Here is a 26439-nt window from a genome sequence, read left to right on the forward strand (position 1 = left end):
AGAAGTTCTTTGGCGTAGAGGTGCACAGAATATTTTTGTTATATGTATAATTTATTGAATGTCTTCTCTTTGATGCTCGAAGGAATAAACTTTCTGTGTGATTTACCACACTAACTATATTTGGTGGCTCTTTGTTATAAATTTTCTTTGGGAAAAGTCTTCCCACATCATTACATTTCTGAGGTTTTCCTCTATATGGATTCTCTGATGTTCAGCAAGGCTGGAGCTGTGCCTGAAGACTTTCCTATATTTCTTGCAGTGATAGGATTTTTGTCCAGTGTGAATTCTCTCATATCCAATAAGCTCTTCACAAAGGCTTTCCCACAGTCATTTACACCAATAGGGTTTATTTTCACTGTGAGTTTTCTGATGTCCAGCAAACGATATATACCTGAAAGATTCTCCACGGTTATTTCAGTGATAGGGTTTCTCTCCTATATGTATTCTTTTTTTAGAGGCAGGGGAGGGGCAGAGGAAGAGAGAGAATATTAAGCAGGCTCCACTGTGGAGCCTGATGCGGGGCTCAGTCTCACAACCCTGAGATCATGACCTGAGCTGAAATCAAGATTCGGTCGCTTAACCGACTGAGCCACGTAGGCGCCCCTCCTGTGTGTATTCTTTGATGACTAATAAGGGTTGAGCTCTTCCTAAAGGCTTTTTCACGTTCATTACACCAATATAGTTTCTCACCAGTATGGATTTTCTGATGTTGTTCCACCACAGTTGAGTTATCCCTGAAAGCTTTCCCACATTCATTACATTTAAAAGGCTCTTCTCCACTATGTATTCTCATGATTAGTAAGGGCTGGGTTCTGAGCAAAGGCTTTTCCCAGTCTTTACATATGTAGGGTTTCTGACTGGTATGAATTCTCGGATGACTTAAAAGGATAGAGTTCTGGGGTGCCTGGGTGGCTCAGTCGTTAAGTGTCTGCCTTTGGCTCAGGTCATGATCCCAGGGTCCTGGGATCAAGCTCTGCATTGGGCTCCCTGCTCCGCGGGAAGCCTGCTTCTCCCTCTCCCACTCCCCCTGCTTGTGTTCCCTCTCTTGCTGTGTCTCTCTCTGTCAAATAAATAAAATCTTAAAAAAAAAAAGATACCGTTCTTTTTGAAAGCTTTTCCACATTCATTGCATTGATGGGGTTTCTCTCTACAATGAATTCTCTGATAATAATTGTTGAGTCCTTCTTGAGAAATTTCCACATTGAGTATATCTATCAGGTTGTTTGCTTACGTGAATTTTGTGATGATTTAAAGGAAATGAGCTGTTCATAAAGGCTATCCCACATTCTTTACATTAATGGGTTATCTCACCTGTGAGATTTTTCTGATGGCTGATAAAGGAGGAATTATATTTAAAGATTTTGCCACATTACAGTGCTGCTTCTCTATGGAACTTCTGTTCTCCCATTCCAGGCCTGTATCAACGATGACACCTTATGTTCACTCTTCTGGAGCTGATCCTTCAGAAATATTTTTCTTTAGGACTGATGCCTTTGTTTCAAACCAGTACTCCTAGACTGTACAGGCACCTGGCAGAGCTTTTCACACCTCCATCCAGGGCTCTACCCCTTGCTCCATTTGGGCAATTAATTTTGGTTTGAAAAAGAGAAGCCCCTCAGATGCCCATTGTTTTCCAGCATCACATCCCTGTGCATGTCCACTGAATGCGTCCAGGTGTCTCCCTTCAGTCTGGGTAAAGGTCACAGCCACATGCCTAAAAATGTCAGTGATCCCTGGATGTGTACTCTTGGTAGTGTTGGAGCCCTCGGTCTCCTTAACTGTTCTCTTAGGTAAGGGCAGAAAATCCTGATAAGCCAATGGTTCCGGAGTCTAGAAGTCCAAAATAAAGGGTTGGTACCTTCTGCGACTCTGGGTAGAACACTTCCTTGACTCTTCTTAGTATCTGATGGTCACTGTCAATCGTTGGCATTCTTTGGCTTACAGCTGTATCGCTCCAGTCTCTGTCTCTGTCATCACATGGCCTTCTCCCTGTGTATCTCTCTAGGTCATCGATTTTAAACTTTTTTTATTTTCTAAAATAAGCATTTAAAACTATAAATGCCCCTCTAAACACTGCTTTTAACTGCATCCCATGAATTTTTATATGTTATGTTTTCATTTATATTCAGTTCAAAATATTTTCTAATTTCCCTCATGTCATTTCAGCCTATACTTGGGGTAAATTAGTATTCAGTCAAAGATTGAAAGGGACCATTATCCAGATAATGGGAGCTCTTTCTCTGTGTCGCTTCCTCCTTTCTGGTTGTTTATTCCAAAATTCTAGGTATCATAGTCACCTTAAACTGTTTCCTCAACTCAGCAAGTCTGCCCTAGTCTGTTTGGGCTCTCCTTCCCTGTGCCACTGTCTGGAGCACGCTTCCATACAGAAAGCCAGGGTGGTCATAGGGCTTACCTGTTTTGTTTCCTTCCTCTTTAGGATCACAGTCCTGGACCACCTGTTGTTCATTTCTAAAAACAATTGTTTCATATAGTCTAGTTTTCTAGTTGCTCATGGTGGGAGGGCAAGTCCTATGGCAATTTCTTCTGCAGGGGCAAAAGTGGATGTCACGGTACATTTTAAAAATTAAATAAAATAGTGGCTTACAGAAAGGTGCAGGTTATTTTCATCTATGTGGACCTCTTCACTATGTTAAATGTGAGAGAATTATTCTGCGAAGAATGATGGAAAGTTGATGTAAAGGTGACTGACAGTAGTCGCTGATGTAACCATTTATTGATTTCAACACATTCTGTATACTCAGCTGTTACCAAGATTCATACCACTGGTTACTGTGTAGGAAGGTGGATGAGGATATGAGGGGTATTTCTGTAGCTCTTGGTAGCTTCATTTTTTTTTCGTAGTTGCTATTTCTTCATTTTTCTTAAGGAAGTTCTGTTTTTTCTAGGTTTCTAAATTGCCTTGTCTGATGTTAGGTCCGTGCCAATGTCTCTCTCTTTTCTTTTAATGAACAATGGCAGATTGGCTTCCACAGCCCCTGCTCAGTAATCCAGAAGCCTGCCTTTATTTTCCTCTTCTCTCTCATTTGACTGGTGTCCACATTTAGTCTACTGGACATTTTATAAATATTTCCTGGGAGTCAGGTTGGCTTTCGCTGATTATCACATTGTTGCTTTGGTTAGTCAGAGCCCCCTTTCAGTTCTGTGTACATGCAGACGTGATTATCCACGTCCTTGGTGTTTTGATTCTACTGCCTATTTTCTGTATGTAATTTTAAAACATACTTTATGTTCCAAGGCCAGGGCCAGGGCTAGGGTGAAGAAAGAACATCTAGGGCACAAAATTTAAGGAGGCACTCGCTCTCAAGTTTGGGTAAACCAGCTCTGTACTTGCATGACTCTGAGAGTGTGCGCCTCCTTAAATGTTGTGCCTGAGGCACCTATCTTGCCTCACCCTGGTCCTGACCCTGTATAACCCTGACCATAGTTGGGTGCAGATACCTGTATAACTAAGACCTTAAAATGAACTCTGTATAACAGCTTTCATTTAGAACATGCTTTGACTTTTCTACATCTAAGAAAACAGAAGTGAGGTAATACTTCAGGAAAATTAATGCCATGCCTGAAGTAATTCAATAGCCCAAGAGTTTATCCAGAAGCAACATTAGCTAGAATTTTGGACCATGTTATTTATGTTAACCACAGTAGGTCACTATTGTACTTCTGTTCCTTTGTTTCTTATCATGACATGGCTTGTCAGTAGGAAGTTCATTCTAGCAGAATCTGGCTCATGATTAAACTTCTTGGTAATCTGACTACTGCTCTGGCTGATACTATGATGTGCAAAACTGCCTGACTCTAGCAAACAGTTGGTTAGAAAACGGATGGACCTTTAACCTGGAGGGGGTTGAGAGTGCTCAGTTTGTGTTGCTGCCAGTTTGGGGGTGGGGGGGGTAGTTATTCCATCCAGTTTTGCTACCTGTTCTTCTGGTCCCACAGTGGTCACACTCCCTGAGAAATGCCAGGATGTGAGTGGAAGTTCAGGTGGTGGGACTCCCCCCATCCCCCCATACGCTTCTACCAGAATAGCTGTTTTGTTTTTTCTGTTTCATGAACTGGAGTTCTGTATCAAATGTCTGTGTGGAACAGACTCATTGAGAAGGGGAACCAGTGATGAATCTTGGAGCAGTACTTCTATAAGCTAAAGTATCCTGAGCCAAAAAACACTCTATTTTGCTTCTTCTGTTCCACTTACTAGACAGCTTTCCCACCCTCTTAAAAACCACTCTTCAAAATAGCCTTAAATGTTGGTGTTCAGGGCTCTTTACAGAGCAGTAGTCTGTTTTTATTACATCTTAAAATGTTTTCATTCCTTGTTTTTAGATGCCAGTGAGAGCAGGTGCCAGCAGGCGAAGACAGAATTTGGAGTTGGCCTGAGATCTGGGGGAGAAAATCACCTCCGGCTTCTTGAAGGAGCCCCCTCTCTCCAGTTGTGTTGGGCTGCCTGCTGCCAGGACCCTGCCTGCCATGCCTTTTGGTGGTTAGAAGGGATGTGCATTCAGACAGATTGCAGCAGGCCCCAGAGCTGCCGCACTTTTAGGACGGACTCTTCCAATTCCATGCTGGTGTTTTTAAAAAAATTCCAAACTACAGATGATTTGGGCTTTCCACCTGAAGATGATGTACCGCATATTCTGAGGCTAGGTTGGAGCAGGACATCTTGGAGGAGACAGAGTCCACCCAGACCCACTGTATCTTCCAGGGACCATCCGAGCTTAACCAGGAAGCTTTGGAAGAGAGATAGTCCCAGCGAAGAAGTAACTACACATATGGTGACACAGCATTCTGAAATGAATGACTCCAAAGAAGTAGGTTATCTGAATACCAGTGGTTCTGCAGAGGTAAGCACATTATAAATAAGGAACAGAGAAACTTAAATCTGCTTTTACATTTGGCACACATGAGCAGTGAAGTTGGTGCTTGTGGGCAGCACTCTATGCTGAGGAGTGTATGTATAAAGCTGCCTGGTGTCATCTTTCTGGGTGCTGCCCAGATGTACAGGCATAATTGGACCTCAGAGATGTTCACTGCCTGCAAATCTGACCATTTTTTGGTAAAAGCAGAAATCTGCTCATTATCTAGTCTAAGATGGTTCTTAGACTACAGGTAAGTGCAGTTGTGTGATGTCTGTCTTCACCAACAGTTCCGCAGTATTTTCTGCCAGATTGCAAAACACTGGATAGATGTAGTTGCATTCAAGCTGTCCTCCCTCTTCCTCATCTCCCACGTGTAAACATAGTCCTTATGGGGTAGTTTCTATTCCAGTCGAGGTAGCCATTCCTGGCACCACAGACTAAGACCTGACCTACTGGGCTAGGGAGCCAGATGTGGCCATCAGCCAAGAGGTCTCTGGGGTGAGTCCTTTCCAAGCTTTATATGCCAAGGGGGATACCACCAGTAGAGTTTATTCTGCTTATTATGTTTCTTCATTGTTGATCTTCCTAGGCAAATGATTAAAAGGAGTGACTCACTCTGTGCTCAGCCTCCCTTGATTGCTGTGACTTATTTTTGTATTTGTTTTGCCCTAGTTGTCTCTATCAAGTTGAAGCCAGAGTGGGGAGGCTACTACATGCCAGGCACTATGTGTGCTAATTGTTATTCAGTGTCATTTTGTTTAATTTCCATAGCAGTATTTCCAAGTTGGTATTATCAACCTCATTTCCCTAGTGAGGAAACCGAGGTCCAAAGAGGTTAAACAGTTTGTGCAGCTAATGAATAACAAACCTAGAATTGGAACCCAGATTTAATAATTTTTTTTGAGAATTTTATTTTATTTTTTGGACCCAAGATTCAATATTAGGAAAAAACCTTTCAGTGCAAAATTAGAGATACAGTCTTAGGTTTAATATGCCCATAAACATTTAGACATCTTTTGTCAACGTGAGGTCCTTTTCTAAGCACTGGAGATACAAAGGTGAACAAGATGTGGTCCATGCCCTCAGGGAGTTGACAGTCTAATGGAGACTCAGACACAGAGGTATTTACAATAGTGTGTAATTATTGCATTAGTAGAGTTATGTACACAATTTAGTAGGAACAGAAAAGAGGAAGTGATTCACTTGAGCAGGCACGTGGTGTGTATGTGCAGGGAAGACTTCACAGAAACATTTAAATTTATTTCTTTTTTCTCTTTAAGTGTTTATTACCTACAAAATTATGATCTTGTTTTTTAAAATTTTAAGCCCAGTGTAGGTAACATACAGTGTTAGATTAGTTTCAGGTATACAATATAGTGATTCAACAGTTGCATATATTATTCAGTGTTCATCAAAATAAGGGTACTCTAAATCCCCTTCATTCATTTCCCCCTGCCCCTCCTACCCACCTCCCCTCTGGCAACCATCTTTAATTTATTTCTTGAAGGATATGTCAGATTTCACTGGGAGGTTAAAGGTAGTAAAAAACATTCTGGACAGAGGCACAGTGTATGCAAAGGCTCAGTCAGTTGGCAGATATTTATTGCACATTTACTATGCAAGGTATTATACTAAGCTAGGCACTAGGGATATTTTTTTTTAAGATTTATTTATTTATTTATTTGACAGATAGAGACACAATGAGAGAGGGAACACAAGCAGGGGGAGTGGGAGAGAGAGAAGCAGGCTTTCCGCCGAGCAGGGAGCCCGATGCAGGGCTCGATCCCAGGACCCCGAGACCATGACCTGAGCCGAAGGTAGACGCCCAACGACTGAGCCACCCAGGCGCCCCTAGGCACTAGGGATATTGTAGTAAACAAGAGAGACATGATTTCTGCCCCAGCAGAGCTTATGCTCTGGCAAAAAACAGACAATACATTTATAATAATTAAATAATTGTAAGTGTGATGTGGATTTGAGAGGATAAGTGCAGAGTTCTATCAGAGCATCCAAAAGGGACCTAATTGAGAATAAGGGGTAAGATTTACCCTAAGTAAAGAAAGTGTAAGTTGAGACTTGACGTAGAAAGAGTTTGGAAAGAGGCAAGCAGAGTATTTTAGGCAGAGAGAGAACAATTTCAAGGTTTGTTGGGTGCCCTAGAGCATGGCAAGATCAGGAAGCTGAGAGAGGCTGGTCTTAATCGACAAAGTGAGCCAGAGGTGAAAGAGGAAGCTTGCGAGCTGTGGAGAGCCTTGAGGCCTTAAGATACTGGTTTTTATCTTCAGATCAGTGAGAAGTCATTAAAGAATTTTAAGCAGGGGATCACTTGATCAGATATGTTGGCTGTGTGGTGAATAGATTGGAGAGGGGCAAGAATGTATATGGAAGAATCAGATAGGAGGCTCTTCAGGCAAGGGAACCATTGCCCTAAAGAAAGGGTTTGAAGATGCGGGTAAGGGGATAAACAAATCATTCCTTAGAGCAGTGGTTCTCAAACTTAGCATCCATCAGAATCATCAGAATCACCTGGAGGCCTTGTTACAAACAGATTGCTGAGCCCCAATTCCAGAGTTTCTGATTTAGTAGGTCTAGAGTAGGGAGAATTTGCATTGCCTGAGAATTTGCATTTACAACACAGTTCTGGAGAGTGCCAGTACTGCTGGTCTGAGAAACACATGTTGAGAACCACTGCCTTCCAGAGCAAGCGGGTTAGAATCCAGCGCAGATGGGTGAATAGAGGTGTAGCTAAGGTGGATTTATAGTTTAGTAGGAGGAAACTGTGGTGGTTCTAGTCACATGCCTGTTCTTCTGAAGTGGGGTAGATCATTTCCTGAGAGTAGAAGCAGAGATAGGTGGAGTGGGCATAGGTAGGTAGTGGGCAGGAAAATCAGGTTTGGAGAGAGTGATAAAGATCTGAAACAGCCATTGTGAAGGGTAGGAGACGGCCAAGCAAGTAAGGAAATAGATCGGTGGTAGCATTGATGAAGGAGATTACGAATTTATAACAGTGGTACCAATCTCTGCAGTTGCATGAGTCTCCGCAGTAGCTCTCGGCAACCCTGTCAAGAAAAGGCTGATAGTTTGATTTACCCAAGATTGGAACTTTGCCAGTCTTGTGCAGGAAGAAATTGGGGTGTGGAAATTGGACGTTATTGTCAAGAGAGTAGATTAAGGAGAGACTATAAGAAGAGGCAGATGTGGGAGGGGCTGACAGAGATATGATAGAGGAGTTTGGCATTCAGAGGTTTTCATCATGGGGGGCAGATATAGGGGGCACAATTTAACTGTGTGCTCTGGAAGACCAGAAGTAGTCATCAGGGGATGGGATATTTGAATTTAAGATTTTGGAGGTGGAGAAGTTCTGGTGATTATAGGATCTAGGTGTAGCTATGGAAGAGGGTTGCTGAGGCAGAGTAGAGTAGGAATTAATTGGAGACAAGGAGCTCAAAGAACTCAGGAAGCTCAAAATACCTGTTACGTGAGTTATCCATGTAGACACGGAGATAGACTTTAAGGATGATGATGATGATAGCAATAGCAAATGTTTACTGAGTGAGCACTCACTATGTGCCAGGTACTGTTCTGAACCCTTGACATGTTTTAACTCTTAATCTATACAAGAAATCCTATGAAGTACTATTAACCATCTCTATTTTATAAACGAGGAAACTCAGGAAAAGAGAGGTTAAGGAGCATGGCCAAGGCAACAATAGCTAGTATATGGTAGTACCAGGACTTGAACCCAGGCATTCTGATTCTATACAAAAGTCTGTCTGCTTAACCCTATTACTCTTTAGGCGGGGACTTGGGGTAAAGAGGAGTTTTGAGAGCCAGATGTCAAAGCCCTCAGCAAAGTAGGAGGAGGAGTGAGGCAGTGGGGAGAGGCCAGCTGTGGTGAGAGTTGAAGTGCATCAAGATGGCAGAGGGGAGAGGTTTTACAGAAAAGCTAGAAGAGGAATGGTCTGCAAAGGGCATTGGGGAGGGGAGCAAATAAAATACGAACCCACCTTCAATTGTGAAGTATGGGAGAGTAAGGAGCCCTCATATTGCAGAGCTACATGGGAAATAGTATCCTCAGGGAAGGGCATGCCCACAGTTAAGAATAGGGGGTCAGGGACCACTTTTGGGCATGGGACCTGTGCAGCTATACAAGTCCGGACACTTAGAAAGGCCCTGTTCTTGGTTTAATGCTCTGCTGTCATTGTCTTAAAGTTCTTTTTTTTTTTTTTAAGATTTTAAAAAATTTATTATTTGAGTGAAAGAGAGCAAGCATGAGCAGGGTGAGGGGCAGAGGGAGAAGCGGGCTCTCTGCTGAGCAGGGAGCCTGATGCAGGACTCGATCCCAGGACCTGGGATCATGACCTGAGCTGAAGGCAGATGTTTAACCGACTGAGCCACCCAGGTGCTCCCATTGTCTTGAAATTCTTAGTACTTTTTGAAAAAGGGACCCCACATTTTCATTTTGCACTGTACCTTGTAAATTCGGTATCGTGTTCTGCAGGAGGTATAGGGAACAAAACATGAAATGACTGAGCATCTAGGTGATTTTTGATCATGGAAGAGAAATTCTAGGTGATTCAATGGAATTTTGGGTGAGAAAGAAAAGGAGGTTAGGTCTCACAGGAGAGGAAGTATAAGTCATTTAGGGAAAACATTGTGATGTAGTAAATGTTTAACAATTGGGTATTCCCTTCCCCCCCCAAACAAAAACAAAACAAGTCCTGAGTTGTAGATGTTGCCAGTTTCCATGGTGTAAATAAAACCACCGTGATCAGTCTGGAGCTGCCAACATGAATCACTGAATAGAGAGTTGGGAGACATGGGCACAACCAGCTCAGATGAGCCAGTTCCAGCATACTTCCAGATAATCATGATCAATAAAATGAGAAATAGACCAGTCAAATGAGAAATATGGTTTATGTAGGCCTGACAGTGTCCTGGAAGATGGTGAAAACTCAAATTTGGGCCTTAGAGAATTCAGGTGTACCCTGGAAGGAGGATCCTGGGGTTGTGTTGCCTGGGGAATTCTTTTTCTTCTTGTTCACCTGCAGTGGACAGTGTCAATAAATTGCTACTAGTGAACGGGGTCTGGAGTTTTATGGTCTAACAGGGAGAGTGGGTGGACATGGGGGGAGGAACATTGCACTTGAATTATGAGCCCCAGGAATGGGAGGGGGACTTTGTGCAGTGTTGCACTGAGGCATTATGTAGATTGGCATCACTTGCTGACAACTGCAAGCACTGTTAAAAAATAGGGCAAAGTGAAGTCTTCAGTTCCAGACAAATTACGTTTTTTATATGCCACTTTTAGGAGCTTGATTCTTATCCTGAAGGCCATGGATAACTCTGTAAGGGTGGTAGAACCACCTTGTGCATTCAGAATAATGAACTGGTAGGCATTTCTTTTAGGAGAGGACTTGCAGTTCAGACTTCTGCTTAATGCACTAGGGAGAGAGAAAGAAGTGTATACACTGCAGATCTTCTCTTTCTAATTAGGGATGGCTGGCTAGCAGTACTAGTTTCTAGCTTGTACTGTTTGCACTAAGGTAGGTCAAGCTGCTCTGCATCCAAAGTGGTAAGAAATCATACCCTAAATTGCTCTTGTCTTGCCTGAGATGCCTGCAATCCTGCAAAGGCATTGGGTTATCAGTAGCATTCTTCATTCCTTTGGAAACATACATATATTGTATCTAAGAGCAGATACTATGGACCTTTTGCAATTCCAAAACCAGAAAGGAACGTCACCAATTTATTCCCCTTTATCAGCTGAAAGAAGGAGAGGCTTGTACTGCTTGGTTTAAGTACTGTATCCTTTCTATGGTGTGAACCTCTGAATTATTGGCAGGAGGAGCAGGAAGGCTTGTTGCAGTTCAGGCACTGGCAATTCAGGCTGCCAGTCCAGCTTTGTGAAAGCAGGACGACTATTCTCTGAGCTCAGGAAATGAAGGTGCAGTTAGCTGTCCCCACATGTAAGGTTTGGCTTTAGGACGACTGAGGTGCTCCTTTCTCTGCCACCACCATCTCCCCGTTTCCAGACAACCACAGCATTTCCACCCCATACTCCAGTGCCTTTCTGTGGGACAGATGACTGAGAGGATAAAGGAGTCGAGCCTTTGGGCACCTCTTTGCTGCAGATTGAGATGTGGGATGTAGGCGGTGACAGAGAAGAGCCTTGCATAACCCGGGACAGAAACCCAGTTTCTCTTTCCCGTCATCCATGTTTTTTATTTGGTTTTCAGGGTTTTTTGCTTGATCACTTTGTTTTTGTTTTTTAAAAATCTTTCCTGTAATCCTTTAGACTTGTGAAATTTTTGCTGAGGGTTCATTTATTCTTCTCTTATTTCCTGACATATTTGGAATTCCTCAGGGTCTAGTTCTCCCCAGATCCTCATTCTCAGTTATCTGAGCAGCAGACAGGCTAATAACTTTCACCAAAAATTATTTAGCCCCAGGCCCCCTTCCAGCCTTCTGGCCTGGATAATTTGTATGGCTTTCTTTCCCCTTGGTGACCAGTGCCCTTCTGGTACCATCTGTGCGCATGCATATACACTAAGTGCCCCGGCCACCCCGACCCTCCACTCCCCCACTCTAACCTTACATGACTGGCTTATTGCATCGAGAGAAAAACTGGGCAGCCTGCATCCTTGTTTTGTGTGGGTGTGCAGAAATCCCTGCAATTGTACTGTTCCTTTCTCACAGTTATTAGTGCCTGAACTATAATACCTTTTCCTTACTTTTCCCCCCATAACTGCTCACTTTCTGCTCTAATCTCCTAAGTATTCTGGTTCTTTTATCTGTTTACCTGGCTTTTACTATGGGAAATGAATTTGAAAATGTGTTTGTTGGCTACTTTGTTAACTTAAGGAGGAAGAGGTGATGAAGGTTTTGGTGTGGATTGGTTAACAGAGCCTTGCTAGCTGGCACAACTTGAGCCATGGGAACAAAGTCTCAAAACCAGCTATCTCTTAGCTAACACTTCTGTCATCCCTCCATCTTTCTCACTGCATGGCGGCCTTGGTTTCTCCAAGGAGACTATGAGGAGACATAACTTTGTAACTAACAAAGATAAACTCTGTCCTGTTCTCCAGCCTCAGCTTCAGTTGCTGAGAACTGGTTGGGATGTGTCTTTAAACCCCACTGGCTTTGCTGGTACAGGAAGACACTGTCTTTACTATAGTAGGATTTTGGTAATGACAGTGGTAGTTTTTGTTTTATTTTAATACGATTATGTCTCAAATCAAAATGTGTTGAAAGTCCAATTTTTGTGAACCATTCTTTAGCATTAAGTCGTCACCTGGGTAGCATGTGTATTACCAAGGAGGGCCCCCTACCTGCACTGTGATGATATGGCCCTGATAAGTGTGAACATCCTGTGTGGGCCCTGCAGGCTCCTGATTCTCAAAACGGTAGCTCATGATGGAGGTTTTTCGGGTCATCTTGAATTATGGTGTTAATCACGGGGTTGGCTTGCTTGATTAGGAGAGGGTAGCCCCAAGTGGGGCTGGGGGGAAGGGAGAAGGAAGAAGCAGGAGAAGGAGGGAGGGAGAAATGGCGAGATGGAGAAAGACAATGTGTATAGAAGCCTTGCATCATTCTGAATAAAGCTTCTTTGAAGATGAAACGACACCTGAGGCATGATTATATGACTTATGGTTAGTTCGGAATTAGGTCGGTTTTTATGATTTCTGTCAAGTGTCAGAAAAAATGGCCCAAGGAAATTTCATCCAGGTTTCAACCTTATATCATCCTCTACAAATTTTCATTATTACTTTGTAGTTTCTGAAGTAAAATCATTTGCTCCATATCGCCTCTTCCTGCTTCTTTAAAAATTAATAATAATAATAAATAATAAACAAATTTTTATAAAAGATTTTATTTATTTGACAGAGCGAGCACAAGTAGGGGGAGCGGGAGAGGGAGAAGGAGGCCTCCCGCCGAGCAGGGAGCCCAACGCGGGTCTCGATCCCAGGACTCTGGGACCATGACCTGAGCTGAAGGCAGACACTTAACCAACCGAGCCACCCGGCTGCCCCCAATTTTTTCTTTAAAAATAAAAATCTGCCTGCCTTGCTTAAAAATATTTATACTCTTCTTCTATTTCTGGGAATCTATTCTAAAGCAGCAATTTCTAAATAAAGAGCTTCACACACAATGATGAGATGCTATTTATTTAATTAAAAAATGGAAGCAGTTTGTCTAATAAGGGGAAAGTAGGAATTGTGCAGCCATTAAAAATGTATTTTTGGTTATATGAACGGCTCTTTTGTTACTCCCTCTGCTTTCCACTCCAGCCACACTGAATGCTTGCTCTTCTATGGAGACCATACTTCTAAAAAAACTGCTTTATTGAAGTGTAACTGACATATCATAAACTGTATGTACATGCTTAAAGTGTACAATTTGATGCGTTTTAACGTATATGTACCCATAAAACTCTGACCACAAAAAAAGGTAATGAACATATCCATTACCCCCAAAGTTTCCTCCTGTCCTTTTATAATCTGTCCTTCCTACTCCCTCCCTTATCCCTAGGCAACCACTAATCTGCTTTAGCTTATTATAGATTTTCTAGAATTTTTAAATAAATGGAATCATATATTATGTACTCTTTAACAACTCTATTGTGGTATAATTTTTATACCATAAAACTCCTTTTAAGCATAGAATTCAGTGATTTTATTAAGTCTAGAGTTGTGTATTATCCCCCCAATCCAGTTTGTTAACATTTCTGTCACCCCAAAAACTTCCCTTGTGCGATCCCTACTCTCACTCCCAGTCCCAGGCATCCTCTAATCTGCGCTGTCTGTGAATTTGCCTTGTCTGGACTTTTCATATAAATGGAACTAGGTAATACATGGTCTTTTGAGTCTGGCTTCTTTCACTTAGCATAATGTTTTGATGTTCATCTTTGTTGTAGTGTGTGTCACATACTACATAGTATGTAGTTGGTTTCCTTTTATTGCTGAGTAGTATTCCACTGGATGGGTATATCATTTATTCACCTGTTGATGGATGTTTGGATTGTTTCTGGATTTTTGGGTACATATAAAACTGTTAGAAACGTCTATGTAAAAGTTTTTTCATGGGGATATGCTTTAATTTATCTTGGATACCTGGGAGTGGAATGGCTGGGTCATATTGTAGGTATACATTTACTATTATAAGAAACCTCCAGACTGTTTTTTCCAAACAGTTGTACCATTTTACATTCCCATTAGTAACCTATGAAAGTTCTAAGTGTTCCACATTCTCACCAAAACTTTGTATGGTGAGTCTAGTTTGGGACATTGTAATAGGTGTATGAGAGTAGCTCATTGTGGTTTTTCTTTGCATTTTCTTCATAACTAATAATGTGGAACATCTTTTCATGTGCTTATTTGCCTTTCATATATTTTTTGGTAAAGTGTCTGTTTATACTTTTACCCATTTAAAAAAACTGGGTTATCCTCTTACATATATATTCTGCATATAAGTCATTTATCAACTATTTGATTTGTAAATATTCTCTCAATCTGTGGCTTGTCTTTTCATTCTCTTGGCAGTGTCTTTTGAAAAGCAGACGTTAATTTTGATGGTGTCCAGACAGTTTTATCAATTTTTTTCTTTATATATCATGCTTTTGGTATTGTATTTTAGAAAGATTTTCTCCAGACTTTTCTTCTAAAAGTTTTATAGTTTTAAGTTTTTAATAAATTTAGGGCCAGAATGTTTTTGTACATGGTGGGAGCTATGGATGGAAGGGTTTTGTTTTGTTTTTTTTGCCATATGAATATCCAGTTGTGCTGCTAGTGCCATATTTTTTCTATGCTTTCTCCGCTGAATTGCTTTTCACCTTTATTGAAAATCAGTTTACTGTATGTGTATGAATCTATTTCTGGACTCTATTTGTTTCCATCTTTTTGTTTATATTGATACATTGTCTATATCAACACACTACACTGTCTTTTTTTTTTTTTTTTTCTTTTGAGCAAACTCTAAGCCCAGTGTGGGGTTTGAACTCAGACCCATAGATCAAGAGTCGTATACTCTACCAACTGAGCCAGCCAGGCGCCCTAACACTACACTGTCTTGATAATGATAGCTTTGTGGTTTTTTTGTAAAGATTTTATTTATTTGAGAGAGAGAGAGAGAGCAGGCACAAGCAGGGGGAACGGCAGAGGGAGAGGAAGAAGCAGGCTCCCCGCCGAGCAGGGAGCCCAACATGGGGCTCAATCCCAGGACCCTTGGGACCATGACGTGAGCTGAAAGCAGCCACTTAACCAGCTGAGCCACCCAGGTGCCCCCACAATGATAACTTTGTAATAAGTCTTTTATTCAGATGATGTAAATCTTACAACTTTGTTCTTTGTTATCAGACATTTTTTGGCTATTCTAGGTCCTTTATATTTCCATATAAATTTTAGAATCATCTTGTCAATTTATTTTTAAAAAGCCTTCTGGGATTTTGATTGGGATTATGTTGGGGCTGTAGCTCAATTTGAGGAGAATTGATAGCCTAATAATAGTGAGTCTACTGATCCGTGAATATAGTATATCTTTCCTTTTGTTTACATCATCCTTAATTTCTCTCAGCAATGTGTTGTACTTTTCAGGCTACAGATCTGGCACATATTTTGTCACATTTATCCCTCACTATTTCATATTTTTGGTGCTCTTATAATTGGCATTTTAAAAATTCAGTTTTTATGGGATGCCTGAGTGGCTTAGTCGGTTAGGTGTCTGCCTTTGGCTCAGGTCATGATCCCGGGGTTCTGGGATCAAGTCCCGCGTTGGGCTTCTTGCTCAGCAGGAGCCTGCTTCTCCCTCTACCTGCCACTCCCCGTGCTTGTGCTCGCTCTCTGACAAATAAATAAAATCTTTTTTAAAATGTTAAAATAAATAAAAATTCAGTTTTTAAAAAGCCCGCCAAAAGAAGCGGTTTAAAAAAATTCAGTTTCTGTTTGTTGCTAGTGTATAGAAATAGTTACTTTTTGTATATTGATCCTGTATCCTGAAACCTTGCTAAACTCACTTATTCATTGCAGTAGCTTTTTTTGTAGATTCCATTAGATTTTCTCTATTTATAATTACGTTGTCTGTGAGTAAAGACCATTTTACTTCTTTTCCAGTGTGGATGCCTGTTATTTCTTTCTTATTGCACTGTCTAGAACATCTACAGTGTTGAATAAAAGTGGTGAAAGTATACTTTTCTGTTCCTAGTTGATGTGAATTTATATCAGGAATAAATGCTGGATTTTGTCAAATGCTTTTTTTTTTTTTTTACATACTATAGGTTTTTGTTTTCAGTATGTTAACATAGTGAATAACTTGATTGATTTTGAGTGTTAAATTACCTTGTATTCCTGAGATAAACCCCACTGAGTCATGGTATATTATCCTTTCTATATACTGTTATATTTGATTTACTAAAAATTTTTTTCAAAGATTTTATTTATTTATTTGACAGAGAGATAGAGAGAGAGCACAGATAGGCAGAGTGGCAGGCAGAGGCAGAGGGAGAAGCAGGCTCTCCGCTGAGCAGAGAGCCCGATGCAGGGCTCGATCCCAGGGCCCTGAGATCATGACCTGAGTGGAAGGCAGATGCTTAACCGACTGAGCCACTCAGGCACCCTGATTTACTAAAATTTTATTACGAATTTTGATTCTGTGTTCATGAGGTATATTATTAGCCTGTGATTTTAACATCAAAGTAATGCTGGCCTTATAAAATAAGCTGAGAAGTTTTTAATCTTCTTTCATTTTCTGGAAAAGTTTGTGTAGAATTGGTACTATTTATTCCTTAAATATTCAGTATAATTCCCCAGTGAAGCTATCTGGACATGGAGTTCTTTGCAGGAAATTTTCATTTTATTTTATTACTATTTTTTTTAATTTTATTATGTTAATCACCATACATTACATCATTAGTTTTTGATGTAGTGTTCCATGATTCATTGTTTGTGTATAACACCCAGTGCTCCATTCAATACATGCCCTCTTTAATACTCATCATCAGCTAACCCATCCCCCCACCGCCCTCCCCTCTAGAACCCTCAGTTTGTTTCTCAGAGTCCATAGTCTCCCATGGTTCGTCTCCCCCTCCAATGTCCCCCCCTTCATTTTTCCCTTCCTACTGTCTTTTTTTTTTTTTTTTAACATATAATGTATTATTTGTTTCAGAGGTACAGGTCTGTGATTCAACAGTCTTACACAGTTCACAGCGCTCTCCATAGCACATGCCCTCTCCAATGTCTATCACCCAGCCCCCCCATCCCTCCCACCCCCCACCACTCCAGCAACCCTCAGTTTGTTTCCTGAGATTAAGAATTCCTCATACCAGTGAGACCATATGATACATGTCTTTCTCTGATTGACTTATTTCGCTCAGCATAATACCCTCCAGTTCCATCCACATTGTTGCAAATGGCAAGCTTTCATTCCTTTTGATGCTGCATAATATTCCATTGTATATATATACCACATCTTTATCCATTCATCTGTCGATGGACATCTTGGCTCTTTCCACAGTTTAGCTATTGCTGCTGTAAACATCGGGGTGCACGTACCCCTTCAGATCACTACATTTGTATCTTTGGGGTAAATACCCAGTAGTGTAATTGCTGGGTCATATGGTAGCTCTATTTTCAACTTTTTGAGGAACCTCCACACTGTTTTCCAGAGTGGCTGCACCAGCTTGCATTCCCATCAACGGTGTAGGAGGGTTCCCCTTTCTCCGCATCCCCGCCAACATCTGTCGTTTCCTGACTTGTTAATTTTAGCCATTCTGACTGGTGTGAGGTGGTATCTCATTGAGGTTTTGATTTGGAGTTCCCTGATGCGGAGCGATGTTGAGCACTTTTTCATGTGTCTGTTGGTCATTTGGATGTCTTCTTTGGAAAAATGTCTGTTCATGTCTTCTGCCCATTTCTTCATTGGATCATTTGTTCTTTGGGTGTTGAATTTGATAAGTTCTTTATAGATTTTGGATACTAGCCCTTTATCTGATATGTCATTTGCAAATATCTTCTCCCATTCTGTTGGTTGTCTTTTGGTTTTGTTGACTTTATTTTGCTGTGCAAAAGCTTTTTATCTTGATGAAGTCCCTATAGTTCATTTTTGCCCTTGCTTCCCTTGCCTTTGGCGATGTTTCTAGGAAGAAGTTGCTGCGGCTGAGGTCGAAGACGTTGCTCCCTGTGTTCTTCTTTAGGATTTTGATGGACTCCTGTCTCACGTTTCGGTCTTTCAACCATTTTGGGTCTATTTTTGTGTGTGGTGTAAGGAAATGGTCCAGTTTCATTCTTCTGCATGTGGCTGTCCAATTTTCCCAACACCATTTGTTGAAGAGACTGTCTTTTTGCCATTGGACATTCTTTCCTGCTTTGTCGAAGATTAGTTGACAGTAGAGTTGAGGATCCATTTCTGGGCTCTCGATTCTGTTCCATTGATCTATGTGTCTGTTTTTGTGCCAGTACCATACTGTCTTGATGATGACAGCTTTGTAATAGAGCTTGAAGTCTGGAATTGTGATGCCACCAGCTTTGCTTGTCTTTTTCAACATTCCTCTGGCTATTCGGGGTCTTTTCTGGTTCCATACAAATTTTAGGATTATTTGTTCCATTTCTTTGAAGAAAGTTGATGGTATTTTGATAGGGATTGCACTGAATGTGTAGATTGCTCTAGGTAGCATTGACATCTTCACAATATTTGTTCTTCCAATCCATGAGCATGGAACGTTTTTCCATTTCTTTGTGTCTTCCTCAATTTCTTTCATGAGTATTTTATAGTTTTCTGAGTACAAATTCTTTGCCTCTTTGGTTAGATTTATTCCTAGGTATCTTATAGTTTTGGGTGCAGTTGTAAATGGGATCAACTCCTTAATTTCTCTTTCTTCTGTCTTGTTGTTGGTATATAGGGATGCCACTGATTTCTGTGCATTGATTTTATATCCTGCCACTTTACTGAATTCTGTATGAGTTCTAGCAGTTTTGGGGTGGAGTCTTTTGGGTTTTCCACATAAAGTATCATATCATCTGCAAGGAGTGAGAGTTTGACTTCTTTGCTGATTCAGATGCCTTTTATTTCTTTTTGTTGTCTGATTGCTGTGGCTAGGACTTCTAGTACTATGTTGAATAGCAGTGGTGATAGTGGACATCCCTGCCGCGTTCCTGACCTTAGGGGGAAAGCTCTCAGTTTTTCCCCATTGAGAATGATACTCACTGTGGGTTTTTCATAGATGGCTTTTATGATATTGAGGTATGTACCCTCTAACCCTATACTCTGAATAGTTTTGATCAAGAAAGGATGCTGTACTTTGTCAAATGCTTTTTCTGCATCTGTTGAGAGGATCATATGGTTCTTGTTCTTTCTTTTATTAAGGTATTGCATCACATTGATGTGCAGGTGTTGAACCAACCTTGCAGCCCAGGAATAAATCCCACTTGGTCATGGTGAATAATTTTTTTTTTTTTTAGATTTTTTATTTATTTATTTGAGAGAGAGAGAGAGAACGAGAGAGCACATGAGAGGAGGGAGGGTCAAGGGAGAAGCAGACTCCCTGTCGAGCAGGGAGCCCGATGCGGGACTCAATCCAGGGACTCCAGGATCATGACCTGAGCCGAAGGCAGTCACTTAACCAACTGAGCCATCCAGGTGCCCGGTGATTAATCCTTTTAATGTACTGTTGGATCCTATTGGCTAGTATTTTGGTGAGAATTTTTGCATCCATGTTCTTCAGGGATATTGGTGTGTAATTCTCCTTTTTGATGGGATCTTTGTCTGGTTTGGGGATCAAGGTAATGATGGCCTCATAAAACAAGTTTGGAAGTTATCCTTCCATTTCTATTTTTTGGAACAGTTTCAGAAGAATAGGTATTAATTTTTCTTTAAATGTTTGGTAGAATTCCCCTGGGAGGCCATCTGGCCCTGGGCTCTTGTTTTTTGGGAGATTTTTGATTACTGCTTCAATTTCCTTAATGGTTATAGGTCTGTTCAGGTTTTCTATTTCTTTCTGGTTCAGTTTTGGTAGTTTGTACATCTCTAGGAATGCATCCATTTCTTCCAGATTATCTAATTTGCTGGTATGTAGTTGTTCATAATATGTTCTTATAATTGTTTCTATTTCTTTGGTGTTGGTTGTGATCTCTCCTCTTTCATTCATGATTTTATTTATTTGGGTCATTTCTCTTTTCTTTTTGATAAGTCTGGCCAGGAGTTTATCAGTCTTATTAATTCTTTCAGAGAACCAGCTCCTAGTTTCGTTGATCTGTTCTACTCTTCTTTTGGTTTCTATTTTATTGATTTCTGCTCTGATCTTTATTATTTCTCTTCTCCTGCTGGCTTTAGGCTTTATTTGCTGTTCTTTCTCCAGCTCCTTTAGGTGTAGGATTAGGTTGTGTATTTGAGACCTTTCTTGTTTCTTGAGAAAGGCTTGTATTGCTGTATACTTTCCTCTTAGGACTGCCTTTGCTGCATCCCAAAGATTTTGAACAGTTGTGTTTTCATTTTCATTTGTTTCCATGAATTTTTTAAATTCTTCTTTAATTTCCTGGTTGACCCATCCATTCTTTAGTAGGATGCTCTTTAGCCTCCATGTATTTGAGTTCTTTCCGACTTTCCTCTTGTGACTGAGTTCTAGTTTCAAAGCACTGTGGTCTGAAAATATGCAGGGAATGATCCCAATCTTTTGGTACCTGTTGAGACCTGATTTGTGACCTAGGATGTGATCTATTCTGGAGAATGTTCCATGGGTACTAGAGAAGAATGTGTATTCCGTTGCTTTGGGATGGAATGTTCTGAATATATCTGTGAAGTTTATTTGGTCCAGTGTGTCATTTAAAGTCTTTATTTCCTTGTTGATCTTTTGCTGAGATGATCTGTCCATTTCAGTGAGGAGGGTGTTAAAGTCCCCTACTCTTATTGTATTGTTGTCAATATGTTTCTTTGCTTTTGTTATTAAATGGCTTATATAATTGGCTGCTCCCATGTTAGGGGCATAGATATTTACAATTGTTAGATCTTCTTGTTGGATAGACCCTTTAAGTATGATATAGTGTCCTTCCTCATCTCTTTTTATAGTTTTTGGTTTAAAATCTAATTTGTCTGATATAAGGATTGCCACCCCAGCTTTCTTTTGGTGTCCGTTAGCATGTTAAATGGTTTTCCACCCCCTCACTTTCAATCTGGAGGTGTCTTTGGGTCTAAAATGATTCTCTTGCAGACAGCATATCGATGGGTCTTGTTTTTTAATCCAATCTGATAGCCTGTGTCTTTTGATTGGGGCATTGAGCCCATTTACATTCAGGGTAACTATTGAAAGGTATGAATTTAGTGCCATTGTATTGCCTGTAAGGTGACTGTGACTGTATATTGTCTGTGTTCCTTTCTGGTCTGTGTTACTTTTAGGCTCTCTCTTTGCTTAGAGGACCCCTTTCAATATTTCTTGTAGGACTGGTTTCATGTTTGCAAATTCCTTTAGTTTTTGTTTGTCCTGGAAGCTTTTTCTCTCTCCTTTTATTTTCACTGACAGCCTAGCTGGATATAGTATTCTTGGCTGCATATTTTTCTCATTTAGTGCTCTGAAGATATCATGCCAGTCCTTTCTGGCCTGCCAGGTCTCTGTGGATAGGTCTGTTGCCAGTCTAATGTTTCTACCATTGTAGGTTACAGATCTCTTGTCCTGAGCTGCTTTCAGGATTTTCTCTTTGTCTCTGAGACTCATAAGTTTTACTAGTAGATGTTGGGGTTTTGACCTATTTTTATTGATTTTGAGGGGGGTTCTCTCTGCCTCCTGGATTTTGATGCCTGTTTCCTTCCCCAAATTAGGGAAGTTCTCTGCTATAATTTGCTCCAATGTACCTTCTGCCCCTCTCTCTCTTTCTTCTTCTTCTGGGATCCCAATTATTCTAATATTGTTTCATCTTATGGTATCACTTCTCTCTCGAATTCTGCCCTCGTGATTCAGTAGTTTGTCTCTCTTTTTCTCAGCCTCTTTATTTTCCATCATTTGGTCTTCTATACCACTAATTCTCTCTTCTGCCTCATTTATCCTAGCAGTTAGAGCCTCCATTTTTTATTGTACCTCATTAATAGCCTTTTTGATTTCTACTTGGTTAGATCTTAATTCTTTTATTTCTCCAGAAGAGGTTTCTCTAATGTCTTCCATGCTTTTTTCAAGCCCAGCTAGTATCTTTATAATCGCCATTCTGAACTCTAGGTCCGACATCTTACTAATGTCCGTATTAATTAGGCCCTTGGCAGTCGGTACTGCCTCTTGTTCTTTTTTTTAAGGTGATTTTTTCCATCTTGTCATTTTGTCCAGAGGAGAATAGATGAATGAGAGAACAAATGCTAACAGGGTAACAACGGCCCCAGAAAAATATACACTAAGCAAATCAGAAGAGACCTGAAACTGAGAGAAAAGAAAGGGAAAGAAGGAAAAAAGAAAAAAAAAGAAAAAGATTAAAAAAAAAGAATATGATCAAATATGATAAGCTGGTGCATAGATCAGTGCCACACACTAGATTTTGGGTGTATTTTGGTCTGTTAGAAGAAAGTGCTTCCCAAAATTTTAAAGAAAGAAAAACATATATGTACAAAAATGAGGGTAAATACGATGAAGGGATAGACTATGGCTGTAAAGATGAAAATTATAAAAGATTTTATAAAAGGAATTGATAAGACGGTTGAAAAAAGAAAGAAGAGGAATTAAAAAAAAGGGAGAGAATGTGATCAGGCAGGAGACTAGAACAAAGCCATACACTAGAGATTTAGGGTATATTTTGGTCTGTTAGAAGAAACTGTATCCCAAAATTTTAAAGAGAACAACTTATATATATACCAAAAACAAGGTTAACTACTGTGAAGGGATAGAATATGATTCTAAAAATGAAAAATAAAAAAGATTTTTAAAAAAGGGATTGATAAGATGTTGGTTGAGGGGCGCCTGGGTGGCTCAGTCGTTGAGCGTCTGCCTTTGGCTCAGGTCATGATCCCAGGCTCCTGGGATCGAGCCCCGCCTTGGGCTCCCTGCTTAGCGGGAAGCCTGCTTCTCCTCTCACACTCCCCTTGCTTGTGTTCCCTCTCTCGCTGTCTCTCTCTTCAAATAAATAAATAAAATCTTAAAAAAAAAAGATGTTGATTGAAAAAGGGAAAAAAAAAAAGAAAAAAATTAACTTTGAAAGACTAAAGAATCAGGGGGGATAAAGCCATGAATTCTGTGTGCTGTATTCCCCTAGTGCTGGCCTTCTGCCGTTCTCATTGATGGGTAAACTTGGTCTTGGCGGGCTGTTCTTGCTGATCTTCTAGGGGAGGGGCCTGTTGCCTGGTTCTCAAATGCCTTTGCCTGAGGTGGAATTGCCCCGCCCTTGCCTGGGGCCAGGCTAAGTAATCTGCTCTCGGGAGCTTTTGTTCCCTGCAAGCTTTCCGTACAGCTTTGGAGGATGAGAGTGACAACTCGGGGCCCCACTCCTCAGTGCGCCCCCAGAGAAAAGCAGTCACTCCTGTCTCCCCGGTCTCTGGCCATACTCCATGCTCACCCAGCCTGTGACTGAGTGTTTCTGTCTCTGGCACCCGACCCCGTGTGGAGTCTCCAAACCCAGCAGATCCCTGCAGTGTGCTCTCACACCACTCCTCCCCGGGGGAGGAAGGGGAGTCTCCCTGGATCTGCCGCTTGTTGGGTCCCTGCTGGAAGAGCAGTGGCCCGACTGTGCCGTGGATTACGGTTTATGGCAGCCCCGAGCTACGAGCCCACTCCTCGGCTCCGTCTCTGCAGCCGGCTTCCCTGCTCTGATACCTGGGAGCTCTGCCACACTCAGGCACCCCCGGTCTTTCTGTGACCCCGAGGGTCCTGAGACCACACTGCCCCAGCGAGGGTTCCACCCCCCCCCCCCGCTTAGCCACTGGAGCAGCGTCCCTCAGTGGAGCCGACTTCTAAAAGTTCTGATTTTGTGCTTTGCTGCTCTATCACTTGTCGGTAGCGCTGACGGAGGCTCCCTCCCCCCGTGGTCTGTCTTCCCGAATATGGCACGGATTCACTTCTCCGCATGCCTTTCCTTCCAGAAAGTGGTTACTTTTCTGTTCAGAGAGTTGCTACTCTTCTTTTCTTCAATCTCCTGTTGAGTTCGTAGGTGTTCAGAATGGTTTGATCCCTATCTAGCTGAATTCCTGGGACCAGATGAAATTTAGGTCTCCTACTCCTCCACCATCTTGCTCTTCCCCTCTTATTTTATTTTATTATTTTATTTTATTGATAGCGTGAGTGAGGGAGGGGCAGAGAGGAAGTCTTAGGTAGGCTCCATGTCCAGTGTGGAGCCAGACACAGGGCTCTATCTCATGACCCTGAGATCATGACCTGAGCTGAAATCAAGAGTTGGGTGCTTAACCAACTGAGTCACCCAGGCACCTCTGCAGGAAAATTTTAAACTATAAATTCAAACTATGTAATAGATATATAGCAATTTATGTTATCTATAATAGCTCTGTTTGAGTGAGCTTTGACAGATTGTGTCTTTCAGGGAATTTGTGCATTTTATCCCAGTAGTCAAATGTATTGGCATAAATACATTATGCTCACAGTATTCCCTTATTGCCCTTGTAATAGTAGTGATGTTAGAACCTGTAGTGAGGGCGCCTGGGTGGCTCAGTTGGTTAAGCGACTGCCTTCGGCTCAGGTCATGATCCTGGAGTCCCGGGATCGAGTCCCGTATCAGACTCCCTGCTCAGCGGGGAGTCTGCTTCTCCCTCTGACCCTCTTCCCGCTCGTGCTATCTCTCCTTCTCTCTCTCTCTCTAATAAATAAATAAATTCTTTAAAAAAAAAAAAAAAAAGAACCTGTAGTGATGTTACCTCTTTCATTCATGGTATTGGTAATTTGTGTTCTCTTTCCCTCCCCACCTCCGTCCCCCCCCCATCAGACTGTCTAGATTTTCTTAATGAAACTTTGGTTTCATTCATTTTCTCTTTTGCTTTTCTAGGTTATTATTTCTGCTTTAATTCTATTATTTCATTTCTTCTTCATAATTTAGATTTCATTTGCTCTTTTTCTAAGTTTTTTTTTCTTTTTAAAGATTTTATTTATTTGACAGAGAGAGACAGCGAGAGAGGGAACACAAGCAGGGGGAGTGGGAGAGGGAGAAGCAGGCTTCCTGCGGAGCAGGGAGCCTGATGGGGGGCTCAATCCTAGGACCCTGGGATCATGACCTGAACCGAAGGCAGATGCTTAATGAACTGAAGGCAGATGCTTAATGACTGAGCCACCCGGGCGCCCCCTCTTTTTCTGAGTTTCTTAATGTTTAATCTCAATCATTAATTTGAGACTTCTTTTCTAACATAGGCATTTTAGTGCTATAAATTTCCTTCTAAGTATTGCTTTAGCTGCATCCTATGAATTTTGATATTTTGCATTTACAGTTTCATTCAATTCAGAACACTTTTAAATTTCCCTTTTGACTACTTTGTTGACCCTTGGGTTATTTAGAAATACGTTATGTAGTTTCCAAATATTTGGGGGGGGTCCCAGATATTATGGTATTATTGATCAGTAACTTAATGCATTGTAGCCAGTGAACATTGTGTCACTTGAATCCTTTTTTTTTTTTTAACATTTTTTATAAATTAGTTTCAGAGGTAGAATTTAGTGATTCATCTGTTGCATATAACACCCAGTGCTCATTGCATCAAGTGCCCTCCTTAATGCCCATCACCCAGTTACCCCATCCCGCCACTCACCTCCCCTCCAGCAACCCTCAATTTGTTTCCTAGAGTTCAGTGTCTCTTAGGTTTGCCTTACTTGAATCCTTTTAAATGCATTGAGACCAGTTTTATGGCTCAGAAATTGGTCTATCCTGGCAAATGTTCCTTGTGCATTTGAAAAGAATATGTATCCTGCTATTGTTGGGTGAGTGTTCCTGTAAATGTCAAATAGGTCAGATTGGGTACTGTTGTTTAGATCTTCTATATCCTTATTTTCTTTTTTTTTTGGAAACACAGATTTCAAGATCTTTATTACATGACCATATGAAATCAGGCCAGTGACAGATTATGCAGTAAATAATATCCAGGAAAATGTTCATCTTATAATCTCTTCATTTTATAAATGTAACATTCTGTGTGACTGCATACTTTATTCTATGATCTCATTTTTTATTGCCCACCAAGGCAGCCAGTGGCTGAGTTTCTGACTCCTCGCTCACTTTCTTCACCACAGAATACCAGTCTTCTAAATTCTCAAAGCTTTGATAATTTGTAAAGTCATATACCAAGAGGATTCCCTGTGCTCCATAGATATATTTATCCAACATCTTGCCTCCTATTGTCTGACCTCCTATATCCCAAACTTGAAGAGTAACATTCAGGTTTCCCGGCAATGTTATACTTCTCAAAAAGAAATCCAGTCCTATAGTTTGTTTGTACTGTTTCCCAAAAGTTTCTTGAGCAAAACATGTAGTTAAGGAGGTCTTCCCAGAGGTGCCGTCCCCCAGCACGACGATTTTCAGTTGCCGGTCCTGGCTGTCCTCCTCAGAGTCCGACATGGTGTCCCGGGAACCAGGCCCGCTCCCCCACCCCCACCCCGAGGTAGAGGGAGGAAGGG

The 26439-nt window shown here is 41.2% G+C and overlaps 1 protein-coding gene across 5 annotated transcripts in view; it reads left to right on the plus strand.

The window, feature by feature from the left end:
* Positions 1–26439, plus strand: part of KIAA0319L (KIAA0319 like) — a 98770-nt gene that overhangs the window by 24788 nt on the left and 47543 nt on the right. For all 5 annotated transcript variants that reach the window (XM_088022505.1, XM_028113791.2, XM_088022506.1 and 2 more), the window contains exon 3: positions 4342–4859. In XM_088022505.1, coding sequence (XP_087878631.1) covers positions 4342–4859 — 518 coding nt within the window. The remainder of the gene's footprint in view (positions 1–4341; positions 4860–26439) is intronic.

The sequence above is a fragment of the Eumetopias jubatus genome, unplaced genomic scaffold (genome assembly GCF_037043125.1).
Source record: "Eumetopias jubatus isolate StellerSeaLion01/CBP00866 unplaced genomic scaffold, mEumJub1_p1.0 scaffold_4, whole genome shotgun sequence".
Classification (NCBI taxonomy): Eukaryota; Metazoa; Chordata; class Mammalia; order Carnivora; family Otariidae; genus Eumetopias; species Eumetopias jubatus.